Genomic DNA, 27,528 nt, shown 5'->3' with positions numbered 1-27,528 from the left:
AGATTTTTTTTTCCGAATATTATAAAGTATAAAATTATTTAAATAATCGAAATTTTTTAAAATTGTAATTAATTTTATTTATTAAAAAAACAATTTATAATAATTAAATTAATTATAAAATTATAATAATAATAATTATTATTATTATTATTTTATTTTGAGATCAGTAATCAGAGAGAAAAAGAAAAAAAATATTCTGAGGTGTTTGAACCTTTTGTACCCAATAACAGTATTAATTTTTTAAAATGTTGTTCTTTAACTAGTGTATTTTTCTTGTCCAGCCGTGACATTTGACATGATTCATACTTATAATGTACGTGACCAGCGCGAGCAAACGATATCTTTAATGAACCATTTAATTTTACTGTCCGCAATAAAATTAAAAAAAATAATAATAATAATAATAATAATCTTTTATACAGAAAGCAAAACATAATTTTAAATTAAAATATTTCAATTTGTAATCGAAACTAAAATTCAATTATAGAAGATAGAAATTGAGCAAATATAAAAGCTTACAAATTGAAAGATTGAAACAAGTTTGAAAAGAGAATGTCGAGTTTCATTGATATTTCGATTTCCATACGAATGAACGAATACAAGTCATCGATCAGTGCAGGTGACATTGCACTTTTGTTTTTTTTTTTTTTGAAAAAAAATACAGTATACAGATGGAAAAAGATTTACTGAAAGTAGAATTTTTTGTTTTTGTACAATTTTTCCCTAGAGAAAAATACGCAATAAAATATCTTTTAAAAAAATGTTTCTCTTTACTACACTGAAAAAAATTCTAACCAGAATTCTGGTTAGGGTATATTTAACATTTTGATTCTGGTTAGGTTAACCAGAATTCTGGTTATTTTAACGAGAATTCTAGTTAATTCAACTAGAATTCTGGTTAACATAACTAGAAAGTAATGTTAAATATAGCCTAACCAGAATTTTTTTTTCAGTGTATATTTCTATCACGGAGAAAAATGGGATTGTTGTGCAAACAATTTTTGTATTCTTGTCAGTAGATTTGTTAATATTACAATTCCAAATGTTAATATTACAATTCGGATTGTTATCAATACAAATGTATGTTGTTTTAACAACAATACGAATTTTTTGTTGTCAGTTTTCAATTCCGTACAGCTTCTGGCACATGTTCCACTTTTGCTTTTATTATTAGTTTTTTTTTAAAAGAAATAACAAAGTGCTGTTAAATAATAAATCCGGTTAAAGTGAGAAATCTATTGCAAGTGTAGTGAATGAATGAAGAGACACAGAAAATTAAAAGGCATTAAAATAAGCTGCAACGCTTATTATTTTAATCCAATTTTGCTTATTTTAATACCAAAATAGATTAAAATAAGCAAAAATGGATTAAAATAAGAAGCGTTTCAGCTTATTTTAATACCTTTTAATTTTCTGTGGACAATTCAACATAATCTCACCTTAAAAAATACAAAATGTATATTAAATATTATTTAAACAACAAATTTCAACTCAAAATAATTTTTTTGTTTTAGGTCAAAGAATTTGATTTAGAAACTGCATGTTCCACAGATTTTAATGCAAATGAAACTGCGGTGATATGACCTACGAAAATCTGCTATCAATTATTTTAGATGGCGAAAAAACTGAATAAATTGTATTAGACGGATCAAAGCTTTCTTTATACAACAAATTGTACACTGAGAAAAATATGCTATTGAATCAATAGCATTTCTGCCAAAGATATAAAAATTATTAATTCAAAAGTACATGCTATAGAATCTATAAAATGTTTTACAAATTTTATAGCATATGCTTTTGAATCAATAATTTTTATACCTTTGGCAGAAATGCTGTTGATTCAATAGCATATTTTCCTCAGTGTATTGCCGATTTTTACAATTTAGTTTTGTTATTTCAACTGTTCCATAACAATTTTCTTTGTTCATCAACACAGTAAACTAAAAGGCATTAAAATAAGCTGCAACGCTTATTATTTTAATCCAATTTTGCTTATTTTAATCCATTTTGGTATTAAAATAAGCAAAATTGGATTAAAATAAGAAGCGTTGCAGCTTATTTTAATGCCTTTTAGTTTACTGTGAAACAATTCTGTTTTTATTCACCGAACAATCCGAATAGTTTTAATAATAATCACATTTCAACAATTTTTTTTTTGTCCCAAAAACAAATAGAACTGCTGGTTCTATATTGACAATCCGGAATTATTGTGTGAACTTAATTTTTAGTAACCACAACAATTCTTTTCACTCCGTGATAGAGATATAATTTTTTTTTTTATAAACTAAAGTAATTTTTCATCTAATTCTTAATAATTGTTACATTATTAAAAAAGAAAACAATTGAAGGACAAAGCCAACATATATATTTCGATCTGAAAATTCTCCAAGGAAATGCATGTAAAGTGCCTTATTATGCATTGAGACATTGCAGCATCTTTTATGCTCTTCAATGTTTAAGGAGTTAAATTAATTATCAAAATTGTATCACCAAACTTTACTCATTCATATTAATCAATTAACTATATATAAAATGTCAGGTTTTTTTTTTTACTATTTTCATTTTTAGAATTTTGAAATAAGAAAAAACTTTAAATATTTTTAAAAAAGATATAAAAAATGTATTTTATACAGTATTTTGTTTATTACAAAAAAGTGGTTACATTTTTTAATAAATCTGCAGAGGTAAATAAATAAAAAAAATTTTGTCGTTTAAAAGAGAGATTTGATTTTATATTTGCTCAATTTTTTTTTTTTTTTTTTTTTTGTAACAAAAATCAAAAATATAATAAAGCTATAAAATACATATTTGCATTGAATTTCAAAATGGAATTTAAATTATTGAAAATTGTCGGATAATTTAATGTTGAATTATGCAAAAACTAAACTTAAAGTTCAAAGCTCATATATCCCTTTAGAGTCAATAATATGAAAAGGAATAACATTTTGCATATAATTAATATTTGATTATTCGAAAAGGAAGAAAATCGGTTTTTTTGCCAAACATAATATTATTTATTGATATAAAATAAATATTGATTGATGAATCGAAAAATGCTTTAAACACGCTAGACAATGTTCTTGACCTGGCAGATAATATTGATTTGGGTTTTAAAGGATATATGTTAACAAGGGGCCAAGCACAACACTAACAATGAATATATGAAAGCCAAATAAAGTTCTATAATTTGTATGTGATGACACAACAGCACTCTATTTTGTACAGGGAGTTTCAGATTTAAGTTTATTACCTCAACCTCCAGAATACATATATGTGACACTCCACGAGAAAAGGGACCTTATGTACTTTTGACTTAAGGTTCATTCTCTATGTCAAGTCACTGTAAAAGCGAACCTTAAGTCAAAAGTACGTAAGGTCACTTTTCTCATGGAGCGTCACATATATAGTTTGAGAGGGTCATTTACGTTTTGTCGCCCTATTTTAGAATCAAATTATCAAAAAGAAATTTATATTAGGAAAAAAAAAGAATCTTTTTTTATTTCATAATTCAGATTGTCATTTTTTCTGTTTCCTTTTGCAATTATTCAAAAAAAAAAAAACAATTATTATTATACTTCCTTGTTAGTGACATAAAAACTAATTGTTATACCGGTTTATGATTCTTATATAACAGAATTTGAAAAATCTATTTTAAAATATTTTTTAATTTATGGAACGTTAATTTCCCTTTTTTTCTCATAAGAATTAGATAAATCGAGCTTGCAAAAAAGACCGTTAGAAAAGAGATTCTATCGAACGCATTCAGAATTCATAGCAAGGTCACTTCAATTTATTTCCACTGAAATGTCAAGTGGGTCTTCGAGCACCAACTCAAATCAATCGCTTTGCCTCAGGAATCTTGAATGCGCCTTATAGTTTATATAGACAATAGACATATAGGTACATATATATATAGAAACAATTGCTGTTAGTTCAAAACCAGGGCCAGTAAGCTTTATATACCTTTATTCTAATATTATTTTATATTCCCCCAAGAATCTATATAACGCATATATAGTTTATACAAATCAATTATAAATTAAAAAATTACGCTTTTATTCTTTATGCTTTTTCATTGACATTGAACGTGTACTTTATTATTATTGAGTTGTAGGATAAAGCTAGACTAAAATTTTTACTAATTATTTGCATTCAACCTCGGAACGATTATGCGGAAAAACCTTCAATTATTTTTTTTATTCATTAATTTTTGTTTTATTATTTATTTTAATGTATATCGTTTTTTTTTTTTTTTATCTTTTCGCCTTCGGATAATATTTTTCTCTTTTTTTAATTTGTATACACTAAAAATTAGAAACGGAAAAACTATTTGAAAAAAAAATATATCTTTTTAAGAAGAAAAAATTTTATGTTCTAAAAATTATTTGAATTTTCATTTAATGGAATTTCATTTTTCATAATTATTTTTGAGCCGAATTTTTATTTCTTCGAATTATTATTTGTTATATAATTTCCCTATAACCGATTTTTAATACTATAGAATTTTTACTTAAAAATCATTTAACAAAATTTCAAATTGATAGAATTTTCAATTTGTCCGAAATTTTATAAATGTCCGAATAAATAATTGACAGAAAGTTTTCGGCGCGATTTTTAAAAATCAGCCATAAAAAATTATCCATAAAATTGTGATTGGTTGATTTTTAAAAATCGCGCCGAAATCTTTTAAATGTCCGAATAAATAATTGACAGAAAGATTTCAGCGCGATTTTTAAAAATCAACCAATCACAATTTTATGGATAATTTTTGATAGTTGATTTTTAAAAATCGCGCCGAAAACTTTCTGTCAATTATTTATTCGGACATTTAAAATTTCGGACAAATTGAAAATTCTATTAATTTGAAATTTTGATAAATGATTTTTAAGTAAAAATTCTGTATTATGAAAAATCGGTTATATGGAAATTATATAACAAATAATAATTTGAACAAATAAAAATTCTATATGCAATAAAATTCTATCCAATAAAAATTCTTTAAAATTACTATATTATATTAAATGAAAATTCAAGTAAATAAAAATTCTGACAAATAAAAATTCTATGAAGTGAATTTTCGGTTATATAAAAAATCCCAATAGAAAATCGATTTGATGAAAATTCTGCAAAATATTAATTTGTATAAATAAAAATTCGGCTTAAAAATAATTATGGCAAATTCCATAAAATGAAAATTTTAACTAATGATTTTTTATAACATATTTCCAACTTTTTGATAGTAGTAAATTTTATATAAAAAAAAAAGATAACTAATGTAATGGAGGGCAATTAATAATAACGCATGTAATTTAGATATATTTATGATGAACAAGACTAAATAAATAATCGCATGTGTTTAAAGTTTATAACAATTAAATTGACTGTAAAAATAAAACACAATAAAATAAAAATCATAGAGAAAAATTTCAACAAAAGAAAATAACAGGGATTTTCTAAAGCTTTTGTAAACTTTCATTGTTTATCGGCTGAAGCAAATGTACAAGTATGAAAATAAACAATATTTATCTCTCTCTCTCTTTTCAATGAGACTAATTAAAATTGATTTAAAAGTCAATTAATTAGAAGTTAAATGGTAAAAAGAATGACGTTTGTTTTTTTTTAAATACAATTTCATATCCGTATGTTTAAATCCTCTTTTTTATTGAATAAAAAAAATAAAAATTTGAAATTCGGTTGTCAAGAAATTTATATATAATTATAATTTTGTTTCGAATAAAAAATAGCACAAAAATGCATATATAATAATTGTCCTCTTTTTTTATATATAAATTGCGTGTACCTTTTATCTCATTAATGTCTAACAAAATTGCCTTACACTATATCGTAAATACGTATGTAGGTATGAGTATGTATTTAGCGATTAACTGATAAGAACACTTTCACTTACCGCACGGATGTGTAATATATATGTGACAAACCTACAGGAAATTAGACTCACCTTTTTAAAATCTATATTGACAATATATTATAAAAACCATATTTGTTAATTTTTTTTTAAATATATCTATAAAATTAAAAAAAATTAAATTTTTAAATATAATGAAATAAAAAAATGGCTAATACATTTGGCTAAATGGAAAATTATTTAAAAATCTATTTTTTTTTTACTTGAATTTAATTTGTGTAATTTTTAATTAGAGAAAAAAAAATAATTTTTAATTAAATCGTGATAATTAAAATCAGTATAATACCTTATTTAATTAACGAAATAATCATAATCAAAAGTCCAAAGTTCAATTCTTCCTTTATTTTATAAAATACGTGCTTCATTTAAATGTCTAAATTTAAGATACATTGGAGTGTCATATGTACAATTAATATTATCTATAAAAGAACCCGCATGACGGAGAGAAAATATTTTCAAAGAACCGAATAGAAATTTTTTTTTTCCCTCCGAATTTAATAATTATAGTTAATATTTTAATAAATTTTTTATTATTAAAAATTAATTAAAAGTTTTTAATTAATTTTGAAAAAATTATATTAATATTATTGATAATATAATAATAATAATAATAATAATAATATATATATATATATATATATATATATATATATATAATTGATAATATATAATAAATATAATTATTTAATAATAATGTTATTAATTTTATATTAATTATTAATATTTTATTTATATTATTTCTTTATATTTATAATAAAAATTTAATAAAACATTAAAATCTTGCTTTTTTGGAAAATAATTTTTATGAAAAAATTTTTTTTTTAAATCAAAATAAATTTCGCAATTTTCCAATGATAAAGAATCTACTTCAGAAAACAGGAAATGTAGGGAAAAAAAAAATTGTTGTAGTCGCTGAGACTAAATTAATTTCCTGAATGAAAAAAAAAAAATAATAATTATATTCTAAATATCAATCGACCCAAATACGATTTTCCATCCCCTCTATTTTCAGGCGTATCGTTTGACTAATCAAGATCCTCATCACCCTGGAAACGCTTCCATATTCCCATAAATCTATAAACTAAGTGCGGTAATTTTATCCTTGAAGGACACAATTTTCAGTTCAATAAAATATGTTAGTGCATTCACCGACAATTTATATATATATATATATATATATATATATATATATATATATATTTATATTAAAAATAAGGAAAATCTTACTTTTTAAAATAACATCTTAATTTTTAAAGTAAAAAAATTTATTTTAAATTGAAACTACAGACAGAAATATTTTTTTGTAAAAAAAATTTAAAAAAAATTTTTAATTTAAAATAAAAAACAAAATTTTAAAATTTCAGTAAAAATAATAAAATTTCAATAAAATTATATATATATATCTAATTAGGTATAGCAAATATTTGAAATTTTTGATCGCTAGGCAGATAAATAATTATCCGCTCATTAAATAATGAATGTCAAAAAAAAATAATAATAATAAATTAACTATCGTGAGTATATTAAAACTGCGTAGTATAATCAAGCATCATGAAAAAAAAATGAACTCCACGCACCGATGGTTAACAATGTCGCGCTCAGGATCACCTCCTGTTTTTATGGTAATGATCGTTACTCACGATACAACAATTACATTTGAATTTCACACCGAGTCATTCAGTGCATTGGTCGCGAAATGGTAATATATATATATAGCTATATAAAAATGCAAGTGTTTAAAAGATTTTTCATTCAATTCATTACAAGGTCAGGTCCCAATGAATGCAATGTTGATATTGAAAAACATAAAAAAAAATTATGTAACAACATTTAACAATATAATCCTCCAGATAATATTATGATTAAAAAAAAACAATCTAATTTTAGATTGCAATTTTTTCGCGCAAAAAAAAAATTTATAGTTAAAAATTTTACTAAAAAAAATTATCTATTTTTAAATCAGTATTATAATAATTTAATAAAAAAAAAAACTTTGACAGCAGTAAAAAAAATTTATAAAATTTTTATTTCGTTTTTTTCAGACTTGCCGCCAAAATACTGGATGACTGATCATTGGACAATTAATAAAGGTAGGATTTAAAATTTTTTATTGATTTTCATTTTCCCTTCCGCTTAGAATATTTATTTCCTACTCTCTAAATTTGAATTAGTAAAAATGTTTACTAATTTGAATTAGTGACTCACTTTTTGCTTCTGAATTAGTAAAATTTTACTAATTATTAGTAACTTTTACTAACAATTAGTAAAATTTAACTAATTTAGAAGCAAAAAGTGAGTCACTAATTCAAATTAGTAAAAAAATTTATTAGTATTATTATTAGTAATTATTAGTAACTTTTACTAACAATTAGTAAAATTTAACTAATTTAGAAGCAAAAAGTGAGTCACTAATTCAAATTAGTAAACATTTTTACTAATTCAGATTTAGAGAGTATAAAAAAAATTTATTTGATTCAAATAAATATTTACTAAATAATTTTTATTTAAAATGGTATATCAAATATACAAAAATTATTTGGTTCAAGTAAATATTTATTTGATAATTAATCAAGTTGAATCAAATAAATTTTTTTTCAATTTTGTTTATTGTTACTGAATTTTTAAATAATTTATGCAGTAAAATATTTTAAAATATTCTTATTTTATGAAAAAATTCGTGTTTTTTTTTTTTTTTTTTTTTTTTTTTTTGTGCATAAATGACATTTTGAAAATTGAATTTCTAACACTGACATTTCTCTTTTGCGCGAGCAATGCAGATTTTTATCCATTATATTGTTATTCCAAAGATATATATATACATTGCGCGAAAATAAATAATGTATTCGATTCATATTTTATCCTTATGTGCCGCCTGGGGCAAAAGATTTATGAACTATGTATATGACGGAATGAAAAATAGAATTTTCTCTCGAAAGGTAAACCCTCCTGTCTAATATTAAGGAGGGGGAAAAAAAAAATTTTTTTTTTAAGGCCACATGAATATATTTATATAATTAGTTGTTTTTTTATTTCAAAAAAAAAAATAATAAGAAACTCGAAAAAAATCAGTAAAATTTATAGAGAAAAATATGGAAAAACGAATAAAGTAATTTTTACTATACTTTGAAAGTAAAACCATAACTAACAACAATTTTTGCGTATTTCTATTAATTTTTACTTCAGAAGTATAGTAAAATTTACTATTTCCAAAATAATTTTTACTATTTCAGTAGTAAATTTTACTATTTCCGAAATAATTTTTACTATTTCTGAAGTAAATTTTATTATTTTCGGAGTAAAAATTGAGAGAAATACGCAGTAACTGCGGACGGTTCAGATTTTATTTTTTAAAGTAATAAAAGTTACTTTATTCGTTTTTCCATTTTTCTCCTATTATACTAAAGTTTTTTTTTTTTTTTTTTTTTTTTTTTGAAATTTTACGATATCTTTGTCCCAATTTATAGATTAAATATCAGTTCGTTATAAGAGATAATAATAATAATTTTTAAAATAATTACGATAATATTGAAATTTATACTCTCAAGTTATTACATGGCCTTGAACGATTAACTAAAAACTTATATAAAAATTGCCTTTAGAAAAATCCTCTTTTAAAATTTTGCCTTTTTTTTATTCCTCCATTCAAGTCTTTTATTTATTTTTTTTTTATTTTACTTATTAAATACTAATAATAAATTAATTATAATAATATAAATAGTCCTTCTAAATTAAATAACAATAAAAAAAAAAATTTTCTGTAAAATCAAGAGAAGCTATAAGCTTTTTTTTCCTTATTTTTTGTAGACGAGAGTTGCATCATTAAGGTTAAAATCTCGCATCATGAATCATTTAATTGACACGACGAAGATATATTCTCTTGACACTGACAATTATTTCATATATTTTATGCGTTTATAATTCTCTGTTATTTTGAAAATAATTTTTTTACAATTTTTTCTTTTTTTTTTTTTTTAAACGGGAAACTATCCAAGAATCACATTTAATTATATAATTCCTAATCTTTTGGTTTTATATATAATTTTATTAATATGATAAGTCCAACAGTGCCAAAAATTCTCCCTTATTTTGTGTCTACATAGAATTTTTGAAGTTTAATTAATGATATTATAATATATATATAGAAGGTAATTTATCTTTTATGATTTAGAAGCGGAAAGAGATTCTTTTTTAGAAAAAAAAAAAAAAAAATTCTTTATTCCATATGTCTCGCTCACGGGACTGCGGTATTTTTACCCTTGAGAAGTTATACGGATAATTGCGGTAAACATTTCGTGTTCACTGATGTGTAGCAAAAATTTTGTTGACTGAAATTTTTTTTTCTATTTAATTTTTTCGCAAGAATTCATAATAATTAATTTTAAACGCATAAATATTGATAACTTAAGAAAATTTCTATTATAAAAGTCACACTTTTTGTTTTTTTGTAATTTCCATATAATACACTGAAAAAAAAAGGTTTGGTATTGATAACCAAACGTTTGGTTGGTATTTAAGCAACCAAAATTTTTTTTGTTGAATCAACAAAATTTTAATTGTCTCAATCAAAATTTGTTTGACACAACCAAAATTAGAAAAAAAAAAAACGATTTTTGTTGTCCTAACTGATTGGGACAACCAAAATTTTGTTGATTCAACAAAAAAATGTTGATTGCTTAAATACCAACCAAATATTTGGTTGTTAATAGGAAACCTTTTTTTCAGTGATATATTTGAAATTTTATTTCCTTTTATAAAAATAGCTTTGCCCTCCTGTTGAGGAGGGTATTTTTTAATACCGTAATATTTTAAGAAAAAACAGAAACTGAAAAAATTGCCATTAAATAATTATTATTATTATAAAGTTATTCTTTAATGAAAACAATTTTTATTGTGTGTTGAAACACAAAGAAAAAACATAAATTTTTACTGACATAGTGTGACAAAATATTGAATTCACTTTTTTGTTTGCTGACAAAACAGTTTTCTTATACAATTATTAAATTATTATTCTTGACTTATAAATAAATTTGTGTATTTGATTCAATATATGGAGAAAAATATGGGGGCGCATAATTATCCCATATAAAAATCATTAGTTAATATTTTCATTTTAAAGAATTTTATTAGATATATATAATTATTTTTTAGACGAATTTTTATTTTTCCAATTGACAGAATTACTTTTTAAACAAATTTTTACTTAACATAATTCATATACAGAAAATTAAAAGGCATTAAAATAAGCTGCAACGCTTATTATTTTAATCCAATTTTGCTTATTTTAATCCATTTTGGTATTAAAATAAGTAAAATTGAATTAAAATAATAACCGTTGCAGCTTATTTTAATGCCTTTTAATTTCCTGTGTATAAGTATATCGAAATTTTATTTGGCAGAATTCTTAAAATGCCGAATTTTCATTTGCGTCCGAAATTGCAAATGGCCGAACAAACAATCGATTTTGGCGCGATTTTTAAAATCAACCAATCACAATTTTATGGATAATTTTTGATTGGTTGATTTTAAAAATTGCGTCAAAATCTTTCTGTCGATTGTTTTTTCGGCCATTTGCAATTTCGGACGCAAATGAAATTTCAACGGTTTTAAGAATTCTGCTACATAAAATTTCGGTGCTTAAGAATTTTGTTAATTAAAAATTCTTTAAAAAAAAAAAAAAAAATTCTGACAAAAGTTAATTTGAAAAATGAAAATTCGTGTAAAAAATAATTATACTCTCTAATTTAAATCTGAATTAGTAAAAATGTTTACTATTTTGAATTAGTGACTCACTTTTTGCTTCTGAATTAGTAAAATTTTACTATAATTATTAGTAACTTTTACTAATAATTAGTAAAATTTAACTAATTTAGAAGCAAAAAGTGAGTCACTAATTCCAATTAGTAAACATTTTTACTAATTCAGATTTAGAGAGTCAGAGTTAAATTTTACTAATTGTTAGTAAAAGTTACTAATAATTAGTAAAATTTAACTAATTCAGAAGCAAAAAGTGAGTCACTAATTCCAATTAGTAAACATTTTTACTAATTCAGATTTAGAGAGTCAGAGTAAAATTTTACTAATTGTTAGTAAAAGTTACTAATAATTAGTAAAATTTAACTAATTCAGAAGCAAAAAGTGAGTCACTAATTCCAATTAGTAAACATTTTTACTAATTCAGATTTAGAGAGTCAGAGTAAAATTTTACTAATTGTTAGTAAAAGTTACTAATAATTAGTAAAATTTAACTAATTCAGAAGCAAAAAGTGAGTCACTAATTCCAATTAGTAAACATTTTTACTAATTCAGATTTAGAGAGTCAGAGTAAAATTTTACTAATTGTTAGTAAAAGTTACTAATAATTAGTAAAATTTAACTAATTCAGAAGCAAAAAGTGAGTCACTAATTCAAATTAGTAAACATTTTTACTAATTCAGATTTAGAGAGTATATGTAATGAAATTGTTGAAAATGGAAATTCTCACTAATAATTTTTTATGGGATAATCATGCAACCCCAAAAAAAAAAAAAAAAATATGGACCCCTTTTTTTTAACGACACTAATTTTGTTGTCAAAAGCCATCTTGAGACTTAGGTATACACTCTAAAAAAAACATATAAATATTAAATGATTATATGAGTAAAATAAATTTTTAAGCGCTAATAAAAAATTGATAATAACCTAGAATCTACATTTTTTTTTTCCATCTCACGCGATAAATAATTGGATTTTTGTATATTATAAGGCTTTTTTTATGTATACGATCGATATGTTATCATTTTCTGTTTATTAATGAAATCAAACAACAAGGTGTGAATGTATATATATATATATATATATATATAGGTATATGAAAGCTAGGCTTGTCACATTGACACTGATATTAAGAACTGGGTTATCGATCATCGGTTTAAGCAACCGGGAGTGAAAAAGATGTCCGGAGATTCATTCCTCTCCGGCAATGCAAATGACCTTGTTACAGTTTGCAAAGCTTTAACTTTGAAAAGCATCTATTTTTAAAGGTACCCGTCGATGAACCTTTTTGTTGTTATAAAAGCTCCACAAAAAAAAATGATAGAAGAATCGTTTGAGTGTCTTTTCAAAACAGCAATTTCAAATATATATATATATAAAAAAAGTTCCAATCTTTCAAGAATCTCAAAGAAAATTTGAATTTAAAAGCTTTTTTTTTTTTTTATTATTTGATACAGAGAAAAATTTAACCCTTAATGGTCCATCAGTGATTTGCGTTTGTAAAAAAAATAATTACCGAAAAAATTAAATTTACCTCAATTTTTTTTATACTTTTTTCTTCATATTGGTTTTTATGTACAAACTTCTGAATAAAAAAATAAATTTGATTATTACATGAAGTAATATAATATCTTCAATTTTTATTGCCATTAATGTTAGAAAAAAAAAAATTTTTTTTGTTACTTCAAAATATAATAATGAAAATAAAACTCGAAATTCTTGGTTTTCTTTATTTTGAATAAAGAAATTTTAAGAGTACTTGAAAAAATAACTTTATTTTACGTTTTATTAAGTGAAATTAAAACTGCAGTGGTATGTTTTGTGTTGTAAAAAAGGCCGCTTGGATCGATAAATGCCCTTCAGCCGCGGTCCGTATACGGAAGCTTATAAACTCGGCACAGCCTGCGAAACAAAAATTTTATAAATCAAGATTTTTTTATTTTTTTTTTTTATTATTTTGGCAATTTAAATTTTGCTTTATATATATATTTTTTTTTTGAAAATTTACCTTAAAGTTTCCTCTCGAATTTTTCATTTTTTTATTTTTAATAAATTAAAAAAAAAATTCTAATTTTAAAATTTTTATTATCACTCAGAGAAATGGTATACATATTTGTCTCCGAGTCTACTAACTCATTTATTTGTTGCAAATATATTTCATTTCATTGAAATAAAAAATTTATTTGAGACAAAGAAAACTTTATTTCTGACAAATAAAAAATTTATTTGAGCCAAAGAAAAATTTATTTCTGACAAATATACGTTTATTTAACTCAAATATATTTTATTTGGTTCAAATAAATCATTTCTATACAGGTTAAAAAAAATCTTCACCTAGAACAGCGATATGTTTCACTAAAACAGAAATAGTTTTCCTCTAGTGAAATATATTCCAAAAATATCTCGCTGTTCCAGAGGTATGAATATATTTTTTTATTTTATTATTTTTTTGAAAAATTTAATTTTTATATCAAATGGGAATTTTTTTTTTTTTATGAATAGTTTGAATCATTTTCAAGTTATAGAGAAAAATTGTCTAATTTAAAAATTTTCAAATTGCACACACAGAAATTATTAAATATTATTTTCATGATTTGACTTTATTAATTATCGTTATACATTGAAGGAGGATCAATTTTCAACCTTGAGGCAGGTGTTAAAACGATGACGCGCGTTGGCGCGTTCCCAGAGAGTCGCAAATTAAACGACATTAGTAACGTGTCTGTGCATTTAAATTCACTAAAGCAGAACCACTTAGTGTAGGACGTGATGTTGAACATTTAAATTCAAAAATGTAGGTTGCAGTCTCGATAACAAAAAAAAAAAATGGATTATAATAAAAAAACTATTAAATCCCCAAGTTCGAGATCTCATCTAATTCCCATAAAAAGAATATACAAATTTTGTATCAATATCTTAAAAAAAAAATAATATATATAAATAATAATAATAATAATAATAATATATAATAATATATATATAAATACTATATATTTAAAAAAATATATTTATATATTTAGAATCGTGAAACAAAAATTCCCCTTTAATAAAAAATTATATTTACCTAATTTTTTATATAAAAAAAAAATACCTTTTATTTCCTTTGTTTCAAAATTTTTTTATTATTATTTATTTCTACTCGTCTCGAACCTCTTTCAAGTTCAAGGCAAAAAGTATTTTTATAAAAATGACAAATCAGTGAAATGTAAATTTTCTTATGAAAAAATATATTTTTTTTTTTTTTTAATAAAAGTAAAGAAAAATAATAAAATTTACCGCGAAAGACAATAATACTGAATTGTAACTAATTTGAACAATTGTTCTTAAAACGTTTTAAAAAAATTAAAGAGGCGCGCCCACTGCACTTCATTGCAATTATTTAATTAATCTCTGACTCCCTTTTTTAAGTCATTAAATAAATAATAATTTCCATCAATAAATAAACTTCTTAATTCATTGTTTCAAGAAATTTATTTGATAAATGATAATTAAATATATAATAATATATATGGAGGGGGGTAAAATTATATGTAATTATTTTGTTTTTCTTCAGGAAGACAATTTTTTGTCTTTTTTTTTATTAAAAACAGGAGAAAGAAGAAAAGACGTAAAATAAAAAAATAGAAAATCATATTTTATTTACAAAAAAGAACATTTTAGTGAATTTTAAATTATCACAACGTATTTTTCTTTTTCTTTTTTTTTTTTCTTTTTTTTAATGGAAATGACAAGACGAAACTATATTTAGTCATAGAGAAACATGAAAGTGTCGATTATAAAATTAAAAGAGAATCATTTTACTTTTTCCAAGGACAGTCTCGCTTGTCTCTTATAATTTTTCAATAAAAAACAATAGCAAAACTGGTATAAAAAACGTTTAATTTTTTATCTCTTTCTCTCTCTCTCTAGAATAATTTTTCGCTTTCTCTCTCTTGCTCTCGAAAGAACAAAAAATTCATTTTTTCACAAATAAGTCGTATAGGCCTCTGCCTTCTCGCTCACAAATACACATACACATATATAGTAGAAAAATTTCTTCCAAATACAAGAATGAAAAATATCGCAATTAATTTCAAAAATCATTATTCATTATTTTTATTTCTTTTTCACACTCAATCCGGCTCTCTTCGTTTTCTTTTTCTTTTTCTTTTTTTTTTTTAAATATTAGATATACAATAAATCGTAAGTTGGCATTTTTTTTTTCGTGATTCTATAAGTACGGTATGGTAATTATTCTACGTTAAATCTAAACATCTGTGAACTAATTAGTTCGCTATCCTCTTTTTTTTTAAATTGATTTCTGCGAGTCCATTCACTTTTTACAAATTTTATCTTTAATTATATTAATTTCGAAAATATTAATTTTCGAATTTTTTTAATTAATATTTTGAATTTACATTTTTTTCAAATTTAAATTATTAAAAACATATTAATTTTAAATTATTAAATTAATTAATTTAATTTAATAAAATTAATTAAATTACATTTTATAGCTAATTAACTGCTTTTACAAAAAATTTACATTTCCTATTTAATTATTTAACTTTCCCTGATGACAGTGGAATGTTCATGTTTAAATAAAAAATAAAAAAAAATTTCATCAATAGAAGCCAATAAGTTTTTTTGTAATTAAAAGTACATTTTAATTGGAAAACTTTTTTTTTATTATTAATTAAATTTGATCTTATTTTCAATAATATTTGATATGCTTTTTTGATAAAAAAAAAAAATCCTCAATAAATTTAACGCAGTAATTTACCATGTTCAATTAAAATTTAAATTAAGATTTAAAATTACAATTAACTATAAATTAAAAATAAATGGAAAAATTAATTTTTGGAATTAAAATTTTATAATTTAATTCCTAATTTCATAAAATATTGATTAATTAATTAACCAATATTAATAATTCATTATTAATTATTTCTCAAGTGTAAAATAGAAAATTTTTTTTTCATTGGCGAAAAATGAATCGATTTATTTATCCAGAAAATCAATATTTATTATTAATATTTAATAATAGAATTCGCGAATTTATACAAGCACGAGCTTTTTTAAATTAAGCAATTGACTAGTTGTTGAGTCGGTCATTCACCGACAATATTAAATTCAATATTGACATATACTGCCCAGAGAATTCAATTGAGGAAATTTGATAATTTAATGGTCATAGTGACAGTCTAATAGACTTAAGCGATCAATCCAAAAAAAAAAAATGTGAATATTTCATTTCAAATTAGAGAAAATAAATCAAATTCACCACACATGCAATATACAATATAATTTTTGATATGTTTCATTCTTTCAAAAAATTTCATTTTTCAATTACATTTATTATATAAAAAATTATTATCAAACATATTTAACATTTTTATTTGAATTAATTATTAATTTACTTATAATTATTAATTTAATTATTATTTTATTTATTTATTTAATTAAAATAAAAATTTAACTATTTTAATTATTTAATCGTAAAAAAATTAATTAAACAATTTTTTTTTTTTGAAATATTCTGTTATTAATTTAATTAGGAAATTTTTTTTTTTTTTAATAAAAATGTTTAAAAATTTACAAAATTTGATATTAAATAAATTAATAGTTAAGAGTTTTAGAATAAATGAAGATTTAATTTCGAAGAGTGAGAGAAAAGTCGATCGTTTGTAAAACTTAACGAGAATAAGTTTTCCTATTACGTTCGAGTCAACTATTCCAACGATTTCCTTATTTTAATCCAATTTATCAGACTGGTGTTAAGTGACTTTTCAAATGAGTCTCGATACTTTAAGGCTTCGCATCGTAACAAAATGTTTACAAGATATTTTTATTGCAAACTATTTTCAGCGAAATACATTTTTTTTTAATTTTTAATTTTTTTAACCAACTAAATTTTTTTTTAATGAAAAATAGAAAATATTGTTTCTATTATTATTATTATTAATTTTTATCGATAGAAAAAAGATAATTTAAATTAATAACAGAATATTTGACAAAAAATTGCAAAATCAAAAATAATAATTAATTAAAATTAAAATTAAAATTCAATTACATTAAAAACGAGCAGAGGTTTGAAAATTCTGAATCTAATAATAACTTGAGATTAAAAAGTTGTGTAATTTTTTTAAACAATAATAATTTCAAAGTAAACTATAATTTCCAATGACACATACAAAAATTTCCCATATTCCAGTACAAGTTTGAAAAATAAATATTAAAAAGATAAACTAAACAGATAAAAAAAAAAATTAAAAAGTCAAAAATGTTTAAAAACCAGACAAAAGATATGACTAAACACTGATTTTAAAATAAATCATGTTTAAAATTAGAAAAAAATAAAAGAGATTTTTTTTTTTTTTTGTATTAAAAAATAATTTTTATTTTTAAATATTGAAAAATATTATTATAAATATGACTTTGCTTCTTTGAACGAAGTAATAATATTATTTAAATATTGTAATCTAAACTAGAATCTAAATTCAACTTGGTGGTACTTTTCCCGATAAATATAATATATCCGCAGCATCCCACGTGAGAATCGCATGTATAGTTTAAAAACGATTAGATTAAATTAAGTAACATCAATACTATCACAATAATTTAATATTGGTTACAAACTTCATTCAAATAATGGCACGTCATTTTTTTTTTTTTCTGAATGAAAATTTGTATCTATGGCTTTAATTTGACTAAAAGCATTCTCAGAAAGTGACTGACTATAAATGTACAAAACTCTATAATGGATTGGCTAGAAAAACTAAAAGCAAACAAAATTATGTTCTCAATATAATGCGTTAAAGAAACTCCTCGTATAAAATAAGATCAAGGATAATTATTACTAATCAGTAAATTTTCACTCGATATTTTCAATAAAAAAAAAAAAGTATTTTATTAAATTTACTAAATGAATAAAAAATATTTTTAAAAATAATTTTTTTTTTCGCTTATTAATTGTGTGAGATAAAAGAACAAAAAAAAATGTAATTTATTTAAAATTTATTTCCATAAATTTTTTTTCCTTCAAATTGAATATTTTTTAAAAATTTAATTTCTCTATTACAAATGAAATTCCATTTTCTCTATATTATTAAAGATAGAACAAAATTTTGACGTCATATAATTATTTTCAATAATTAGAAAATAAGGAAATATATTTTTTTTTTTTTAAATGCAAATGACACGCTTTTTTTATCATTTGCTTTTTGTCGTTAAAATAATAAACTTTGATAACACAATGAAATTAGTTATATCTTCTGCCTTGTTTTTATCATTTTCATGTCATCGGAAACTGGTTTTTTTTTTTTTTTTTTTTTGAAAAAAACAGATCGATTACGTTGAATTTTAATATATATATTAAATATATTATAAATATATTAATATATTAATAAATATTATAAATATTAAAAGATTAAAAAGAATTTTCGAAAAAAAATAAAAATTTTTTGGAACTCGCAGAAATCTATGTAATGCTGATCACAGCTGCTTTTTTGCTTGGCCACTTTCAAGTATACACAATATACTTCAGCTTATAGTCTAACAATCACACTTAAAAAAAAAAAAAAAAAAAATCAAAAAAGACAGCCCTTGTTAATGAAGATTTTTTTTAATAATTATACAATATTTTTTTATAATTAATAATTGTCTAACAATCACACTTAAAAAAAAAAAAAAAAAAAATCAAAAAAGACAGCCCTTGTTAATGAAGATTTTTTTTAATAATTATACAATATTTTTTTATAATTAATAATTGTCTATACCATACTTATTTGTTTACGAGAGAATAATAATTAGCTATACGTCATGTCTTAATATTTTAAATATTTTTTTTTTTTTTTTTCATACAAAGCGGATTAAATTAGGAAAGTTTTCGTATATTCTAAAACCGGACATTCTCACTTATTTATATATATATATATATATATATATATATATATATATATATGCATTTTATGTTGTAATAATTTATCTTCACGAATATTCGTGAGGTGAAATAAAAATCGATGAAATAATTCGCCATTACATGATTATGTACAAATGATGAAAACATTTTTGCATACCTATATAATACACAATATATAATTCGCCGAGAAGCGATAAAACCTCTAGATATATCTATATTAAATACATATAATTTAAAAGCTCGTGTCAATTTTATTGTTATTATTATTATTTTTTTTTAAAGGAGAAATGAATTTTATGACCCCATTTTTTTAATAAAAATAATTTTTTGCAAGTGTCGAGAAAATTACTTTGCACTGCAAAATAGTTAATATATTGAACACGTGTTTTAATTAGAATAACACCTGCTATATTGCAACACGATATAAATAATCGAAAAAAAACAAGCCAATCTTCATTTTCTCCCTCTCATTTTTTTGAAATAAAAAAAATATTTCGCTTTTTCTTAATTAAAAAAAATTAATTCATTTCTCATTTAGAAAAAAAAAAAAATAATTCAGTTTTGACTCTATTTAAATGAGAAAATGTTCCTTAATAAATATATATTTGGTCGAAAATTCGCAAGTTTAATTTTTTTTTTCTTTTTTTTTTTTTTGCACATTTTCTCATATCGTGACGATTTACATATTTCATAGATGGTACGAGATTGTACGAATCGCGTTCGATCGAAAACGATATGAAAGTTGCAAAAAAAAAAAAAAAATCTATTTGTAGCAAAAAAGCTATTTTTTAAAATTTAAGAAAAAATTCTCATTATATAGGTATGCTTGAATATAACATTCAAAAAGGTTTTATATTTTTACAATTTTTTTTTTTTTTTTTTTTTTTGCCACAAAAAATGTTCCAAGTCATTCAGATCTGTTTGTAAATCTGTCAAAAGCTTTAATAGTGAAAATTTATTAGCATCTAAATTTTTAAATATAAATTGTAAAATTCTCCACCATTGGTGTTACTTAATTTTCAAATATCTTTTATAAGACATTGAAAATAACAAAAATTTTATAAAAAAAAAAAAAAAAATTTCATCTCGGCGAGGAATACCCAAAAAAATTATAATTTCACTGCTTTCTCCAAGGCTTTAAAAACAAATTTGAGAATCTTGGCAAGAAAATACTTTGCATTGAGAAACATTAATATAACTAATAGAGCAGCTAAAATTAATTTGACTTCACAATCAGTGGCAGTAACGTAAAATATATATATATATATATAAAAAAAACAATTTATATAAATTAAAACAAAATCTATATATTTTTTTTCGTATTTTTCCTAAAAAAGAAACTAGATAAAAATTAATCATAAATATGGTGAAGATCGTAAAACAAAAATCCATAAACTTCGAAGAGAAAAAAAAATTTTAAATTCTTGATGTTCGATTCTTAAAAAAATAAAATCGCTTCCTCAATCGCCGGAATTAAATTAAATTACTAAAGAGCGTTTTTAATGTTTATTTACATTTGCAATTAATATAACTGTACAAAATTTTTTTTTTAAGGTACGCGTGTTCCTTATAAATATCGATACAAGTGCCTTGTTTTTTTTTTTTTTTTTGATAAACGCGTTGATATTTTTTTCGAAATTTTGCCTAAATCGTTTAAGTGAAATAAAAATAGTGTATAGATAAAAATTAAATATTTCCATGCGATAAAAAACGTTATCGATTATAAATTTGATATTTTTTGCTGATTTCTTTTTAAGAAAAAAAAATCATTTTTCTTTCAATTATCGAAACGAACGAAATCAATAATCACAAATCTTTTATTTATTTTTTGATTTGAGATTACTTTTTTTATGTTAAATAAATAGAAAAAAAAAAAAAAAAAAAAAATGTGTTTCTTATCAAGTTTTTTTTCCTACAATGATATATTTGTTTAGAAAATTTCGCAACATTATATTTGAATATTATTTTTTGTAACTTGAAGATATTTCTTTGAACGTTACTGCGGTACAATGTCTCGTAATCGGATACAACTTGGTTTGTATTTAATTTCAAACATATATTTATATTGCACTTCATTTCGAATTTTTTTTTTCAACAATAGAAAAGTTCATTGCATTCATCAGAATGTAGAGCAAAAATTTTATCTCCGATAAGAAAATTTATATAAAATCTTACGTCAATCTGATATAATTTTTATTTCAAAAAATATTAAATTTTCTACTTAAAAAAAAAAAAAAAAAAAAATTTTATATTTTTCGTTCGTTTCGGTGAATTGAGAAAAAAATGTGGGGAAAAAAAAATTATAATTTGGAAAAGCTTAGACGCGTCTGGTTTCCAGACACTCAAATTTCAAGGATGGTAGCAAACCTTTAAGGACACTTGTAAAAAAGCGAGTGTCGCGAATGTTGTTGCCATTATTAAGTCAAGAAGTAGAGGAAGCCACTTTTCAAAGGTCCCGTAGGTGCACGAAGGGAAGTTCGTGAATGACAATGTGTATAAGAAAAAAAAAAGAAAAAAAAAAGTGGAGGTTGACGAGCGTTATAATAAGAATCAAAAGTCGAGACAAGGGTTAAGTGTCGGCCAAAAAGGTATGTACCCAAGATGCCTTGAGAAAAAAAAGGTCACTCGAAGAGGAAGATCGAATCACTTGTGTGACGTCAATTGTGCAAGGAAATATCATAAAATCAGTGACTAAAATTTCAACCAAAAAAAAAATTCAATTATTTTATTCTATATAAAACTCATTTTCTTAAATTGAAATTTATAATTTTAATTGTAATAGCAATTTTAATTTAATTCATTTTTTTTTTATTAGAATTAAAATTTTAGTCACTGATAAGAACGAAATTCCGGGTTATCGCGCGAATTCACCGGAAAATTTGTTCGTATATTATTCGAAAGCTACAGAAAAAAAAAATCCCGAGTTTAACAATAAGAGAAAATCGAATTGAAAATATCTGATAATGCAAAAAGTCCCGTTTAAACTAATACGTATTTTAAGCCTAAAAGCGCACGATTCTTGAAAAAAAAGAGACTTTTAAAATAGATTTTAATCTTCTTGGTAATTTGTTCTCGTTTACAACAATATCTCGGTGTTTCGAAGCAAGTTTCGACCTCGTTTCCATTTTAAATTTGTAGTAAAACCAGCCCTCGCGTCGAGAAAAAAAAAATATATATATATAGGAATATAACGCTGTACTAAAATCACTTTACAATACCTATTTGCTCGAGTATCTGTTCAGCTGCTCTCGTCAAGATAATCACAATTGAGTTTTTTTTCGAATTCATTATTCCCTTACCCTATATATATATATTATATACGCCTAATTCTAAAAATCTAATTAGAAATGAGGTACATCCGAAGTGATATTTCATTGTCATAGGCAGATGGTTTGATGCATCGACAAAGTGCAATGCACTTTTTTTTTTTTTTTTTAATTAACAGAAAAAATAATTCGTCTCTTTTTTTAATACTCTTTGAATTTTAGATAAAAATATTTATTTTTTAATAAGAAAAAAAAAATTTTAATTAATTCAATTAAAGTTTATAATTATTTTAATTATTGACATTTCTAATTTACAGTTTTATAATCAATATACATAATTGGACTATTTCAGTAATTAACAAAATTAATGCTTCAAGGAAAAGTAAACAATTATCCCAATAAAAAACGACAAATTCATTTAATTAATAATTAACGAATTTAACGAGATAATTAAATTATAATACACTTTATCGCGACAAATAATGATTTTAATAGTTTTTAAATAATTAATTTTCAATTATCTAATTTTAAATTTTACAAACTTAAAAATACATTCATATTTTTAGGAATTAAATTTCTTTTTTTTAATTTTTTATACGATGGACATAATAATTAAAGGAAATTTCAATTTATAATAAACTTTACCACACGTGAGGGACGAATTAATTTTTCATTTCAAGTCAAGCCGATGACATTGTCTCAAACCTACTTTCTTTACCTAACATTGACCTATCTAAATATCTAACTAAAAACTAGATAATAATAATAATAATTGTTATAATAATAATAATTATATAATAATAAAAATAATTTTGACTGATTTGAGCACTGTGAATGTTTCCCCTTACAATCTTCTCATTTTTTTTTTTTCATTTTCTGCGACTATTTTGTGCTCTTTGTAAAATTCACTATTAAATTATTATTTTTTTCATTATTTTTTGAACACAAGGATTAAAAAGAAAAATTTCCCACTATCCTTTTTTTTTTGGTTGTTATGTACTTTTTTTTTCTTTCTCTCTTTCTCTTTCTAGACTGATATAGCAAGATTCAGGCATGAAATAACTATATTGGAAATAAATAACATTCCTAGATTTGAATTAATATTTAAATATTACCTATTATAGGTAGAAACAGTTTTTTCTCGATCCATTGCACTAGAATTTTTTTGAGCATACCACAATAATTTTTTTTGTTGACAATTACGGTTCTTAAATATGATCTGGTATTTGAGATTCTTTACACATTATGTATGAAACTTTTTCTGTTTTTTTTTTTTTTTTTTTTTTGGTTTACTGTTTTCTTCAACTACGTATGTAATATGCATCATATATATATATGTGATTTTATATATGTACATATACATACATTTTCTTATGAATGCGCTTAAGTACTTGATTCTTCTTTTTCAGTATTTGACTTTAGCTTTAACTTCCTCGGCAATTCCACCCCATTTTAATTTGTAGACCCGCGATCTCCATTGAATCAAAGGATCAAGAACTGCCTGCAGGAATAAATATGGTCTGAAAATAAAAATTAAACATTTAATTTCAATTCACTTTAAGAGTATATAAAAAATATAAAGCACAATCTTCACAATTTTATATGTGGTAACATAAAACAAGATTGGACAATTTTCAAAAAAATAAATTAGCCGAAAGTTTTGAACGTTCATATGAACGAAATATTTTTTTTCAATCTATAAATTATTAAAAAATTATAATGACTATGTTAAATAAAACAGTAAATTAAATAATTATTAAATTAATAACTTCTTTTTAGATACATATTTTGAACAATATTTTGTAATAAAATTTGTACTTAAAGAAGTTGCAAAAAAAAAATTTCGTTCATATAAACGTTCAAAACTTTTAGTTCATCAAAAAAAAATTTTAAATATCTTTTCATAAAAATATTTTCCATTTCCGAAATAACTAATAATTTTATTGGAAAACTTAAAATTGAACGTCCACAAAAAATTTATTTACTTTTTACTATATTAAAAATGAAAATAAATTCATCTTTTCATATATATATTCAAAAGCCAAAAGTAATTTACGAAAATGTTTTTCAATTCAAACAAAAAGTTTCATTTAAATGAACCCTTGGAACTTGAAAAACAAAATAGTTTTCAATTTTATTACCCGAAGAATTTAATTTCAGTTGATATTGAACTTTTAGTTACATATTTTTAATATATTCATAATTATTTACTCTACGATAATTAATATCAATTTAACCTTTTTTTTTATTAAATTAGAATAAAAATTATAATGATAGTACAATATTGTATATTGTTTTAAAATACATAGTTGTGAAAATAATTCGGAGTCTATTATACAAATAAAATGTTTCTATTAAAAATAGATTAAAAGATAATAAATGAAAATTGTTTTCTTAAATCTTAGTACACACACTATAAATTGCAATCATAATTAAATAAAAGAAAAATTTGCCTCAAATTGATCATTTATATAATTTATTAATATTTTCCACATAAATATTAATGTAAAAAAAAAAAGAAAAAAATTCCACTGCGTCATTGTTTACAAAGTAATAAGTTAGTAATTAATATTTCTATCGTTGTTTCTAATTTCACTTTTCTTTAGCCAAACATTGATTTCATTTTTAGATGGTCAGTTTGTTCACAATATATATACACACATTGAAGCTGTATAGTTAAATTCTCAAGGTGAATCAACAAAATAATAAATCGATTTACTCGACAAAGTTTATTAAGAAATTATTTAATTTGGAGGAATTTAAAAATGCATGCATTTGAAAAAAAATAATAATAATAATAATTTTACCTCGTGGTTTCACTGAGTAGCCAAGCGATAATAAACTCAAGTTTATTAAAGGGTAAAGGTCCATTTTGCACAACACACAACATGGTCCAGTCAAACATAAACCACAAAAGTATATGAACCAAATAAAAAACAAGGGAATCCCATTCAAAAAGTACACTAGCTGCCCAGGAAGTGCAAGCGCCAAGAACTAAACACTCGCTAAGGGGCTCAAGTACAATAGTCAATGGAAGCATTGCAACTCGAAGTTTTGCCCATCGTCTCAATCTTGCTTGAAACGATTGTACTTCACAGTGTCCACTATTTTGCATTGCTGGTTGCGAACACACTGTTATTCTCCAACCACGAGTTGTCAATGATTTAGCATAAAAAAAATCCTCCGCTAAATAAACACCAAAACTCTTTAAACCTCCAACCTCTTCTAACGGTGCCTTTCTCAATAGTGCCGACATACCCGTATGACAATTGATCCTTAATAAATCAGCTGCCAAATACATTCGCGATTGTACTGTACCGAAAAATATTTTCTCATAAACAGACGCAAAACCCTCTCTGTCACATGTAAAAGGCATTTGGTGCACCAATGCAACATTATCAGTCATATAATTCACCATATCCTGTAATGTATCCTCCTTCATTCTAATACCACTATCACTAATTAATATTAAATCATATTTTGATGCCTCATATGCCGGTTGCATATTGTTGATCTTTGGATTAACACCAACACCACAACCACCGACAAATGATCTCGCGTCAACTTGAGGATATTTTTCCATTAATTTATAAACAAGCATCAACACTGGATCTGTTTCGTCTTCAACACAAAAAAGAAGCTCATAAATTGGATATTCCAATAGGAAGAACGTTTCCAAATTTCCAAATAAATTTGGATCAACACCCATGAGCGGTTTGATTATTGAAACACCGGGCCAGGGCGTTTCGTAGATCGGCACTTGCGCAACTTTTCGATGCAGCTTCCAACGACCGGCCACCAACGCAATAATATGCACTAACCACATTGACAGCCAAAATATCATAAAAAATATCGCGAACCCATACAGGGTACAGAGCATGTAGTTCATCTTTCGATATTTCTAAATTTTATTCTCATAGGATGATCATTATGCTACTTTTTAACCGGCCGGTGGGGTTATGTAGCTCTGTCATCCCTATTGAAAATTTTTGACATATCCTTATTATCGAGGTCCATCGGGATTGATCCTCATCCTCGCGGTGAATTTTCTTCTCCGATACATTGCGACCCCGTGATTCAGTGCACATCCACGTAAAGCCGGTTTACGCGTCGTTGATATGAATAATTTGACACCGGGGGGGCGAGGCACACACACACCCCGTTGATCGTCACTGTGAAATTTGCCCGTGTTAAAAAAAGATAAATTTTTTAATTGAATGAGAGAATTTATTGATGTTGACGATATATGCATGGAAGGCTTCCGGATTTCGTACTAGTAGCAGCGGTGAGAGGAATTGAGACGGCGAAAGGGCGACTTGGAAGCGCGTCGCTTTGACTGACACTGGACCCGGTTTCATAAGCATTCATCGAGCTTGACACATCTTCCGTGTACACTCATTCAAATGATACATCGTCAACCGATGAATTTTTTTGCAAGAATTTAAAAACTGGATTCACCATATATAACAAAAACCATCGAAGGGGTTGATGAGCTGAGAAGAGAGTGAAAAAAACTATGACCACACGACGCTTCGCGAACGTTGACTGCGAGACTAACTGGCATCTGCAGGTGACAGTTGGTAGCAGTAACTTGGCGCGGTCGATTCAATATAACTATCGAATCCCCCTCCACCAATTAAAATAATGCGCGCGCTTCTTATTCCTGTTCAAAATATGAAATTCTCTTA

At 23.6% G+C, this 27,528-nt stretch overlaps 1 protein-coding gene and 1 long non-coding RNA gene across 2 annotated transcripts in view; one reads left to right on the top strand and one right to left on the bottom strand.

The window, feature by feature from the left end:
* Window positions 1-27,528, top strand: part of LOC127285748 (uncharacterized) — a 46,719-nt gene that overhangs the window by 1,264 nt on the left and 17,927 nt on the right. Inside the window, exon 3 of the long non-coding RNA XR_007843628.1 lies at window positions 7,969-8,016. This is a non-coding gene — a long non-coding RNA (uncharacterized LOC127285748). The remainder of the gene's footprint in view (window positions 1-7,968; window positions 8,017-27,528) is intronic.
* Window positions 15,291-27,435, bottom strand: LOC127285223 (ceramide glucosyltransferase). Its single transcript, XM_051311148.1, has 3 exons — window positions 25,648-27,435; window positions 19,330-24,360; window positions 15,291-19,219 (listed from the first exon to the last, which is right to left on the bottom strand). The coding sequence occupies exons 1-2, from the start codon at window positions 26,727-26,729 to the stop codon at window positions 24,246-24,248; spliced, it is 1,197 nt and encodes a 398-aa protein (XP_051167105.1). The 5' UTR covers window positions 26,730-27,435; the 3' UTR covers window positions 15,291-19,219; window positions 19,330-24,245.

The sequence above is a fragment of the Leptopilina boulardi genome, unplaced genomic scaffold, assembly GCF_019393585.1.
Source record: "Leptopilina boulardi isolate dan_hultmark-lab unplaced genomic scaffold, ZJU_Lbou_2.1 LbouV2_1, whole genome shotgun sequence".
Taxonomy (NCBI): Eukaryota; Metazoa; Arthropoda; class Insecta; order Hymenoptera; family Figitidae; genus Leptopilina; species Leptopilina boulardi.
Note: the sequence above shows the minus strand (reverse complement) of the source record. Positions and strands in the feature narration are given on the sequence as shown.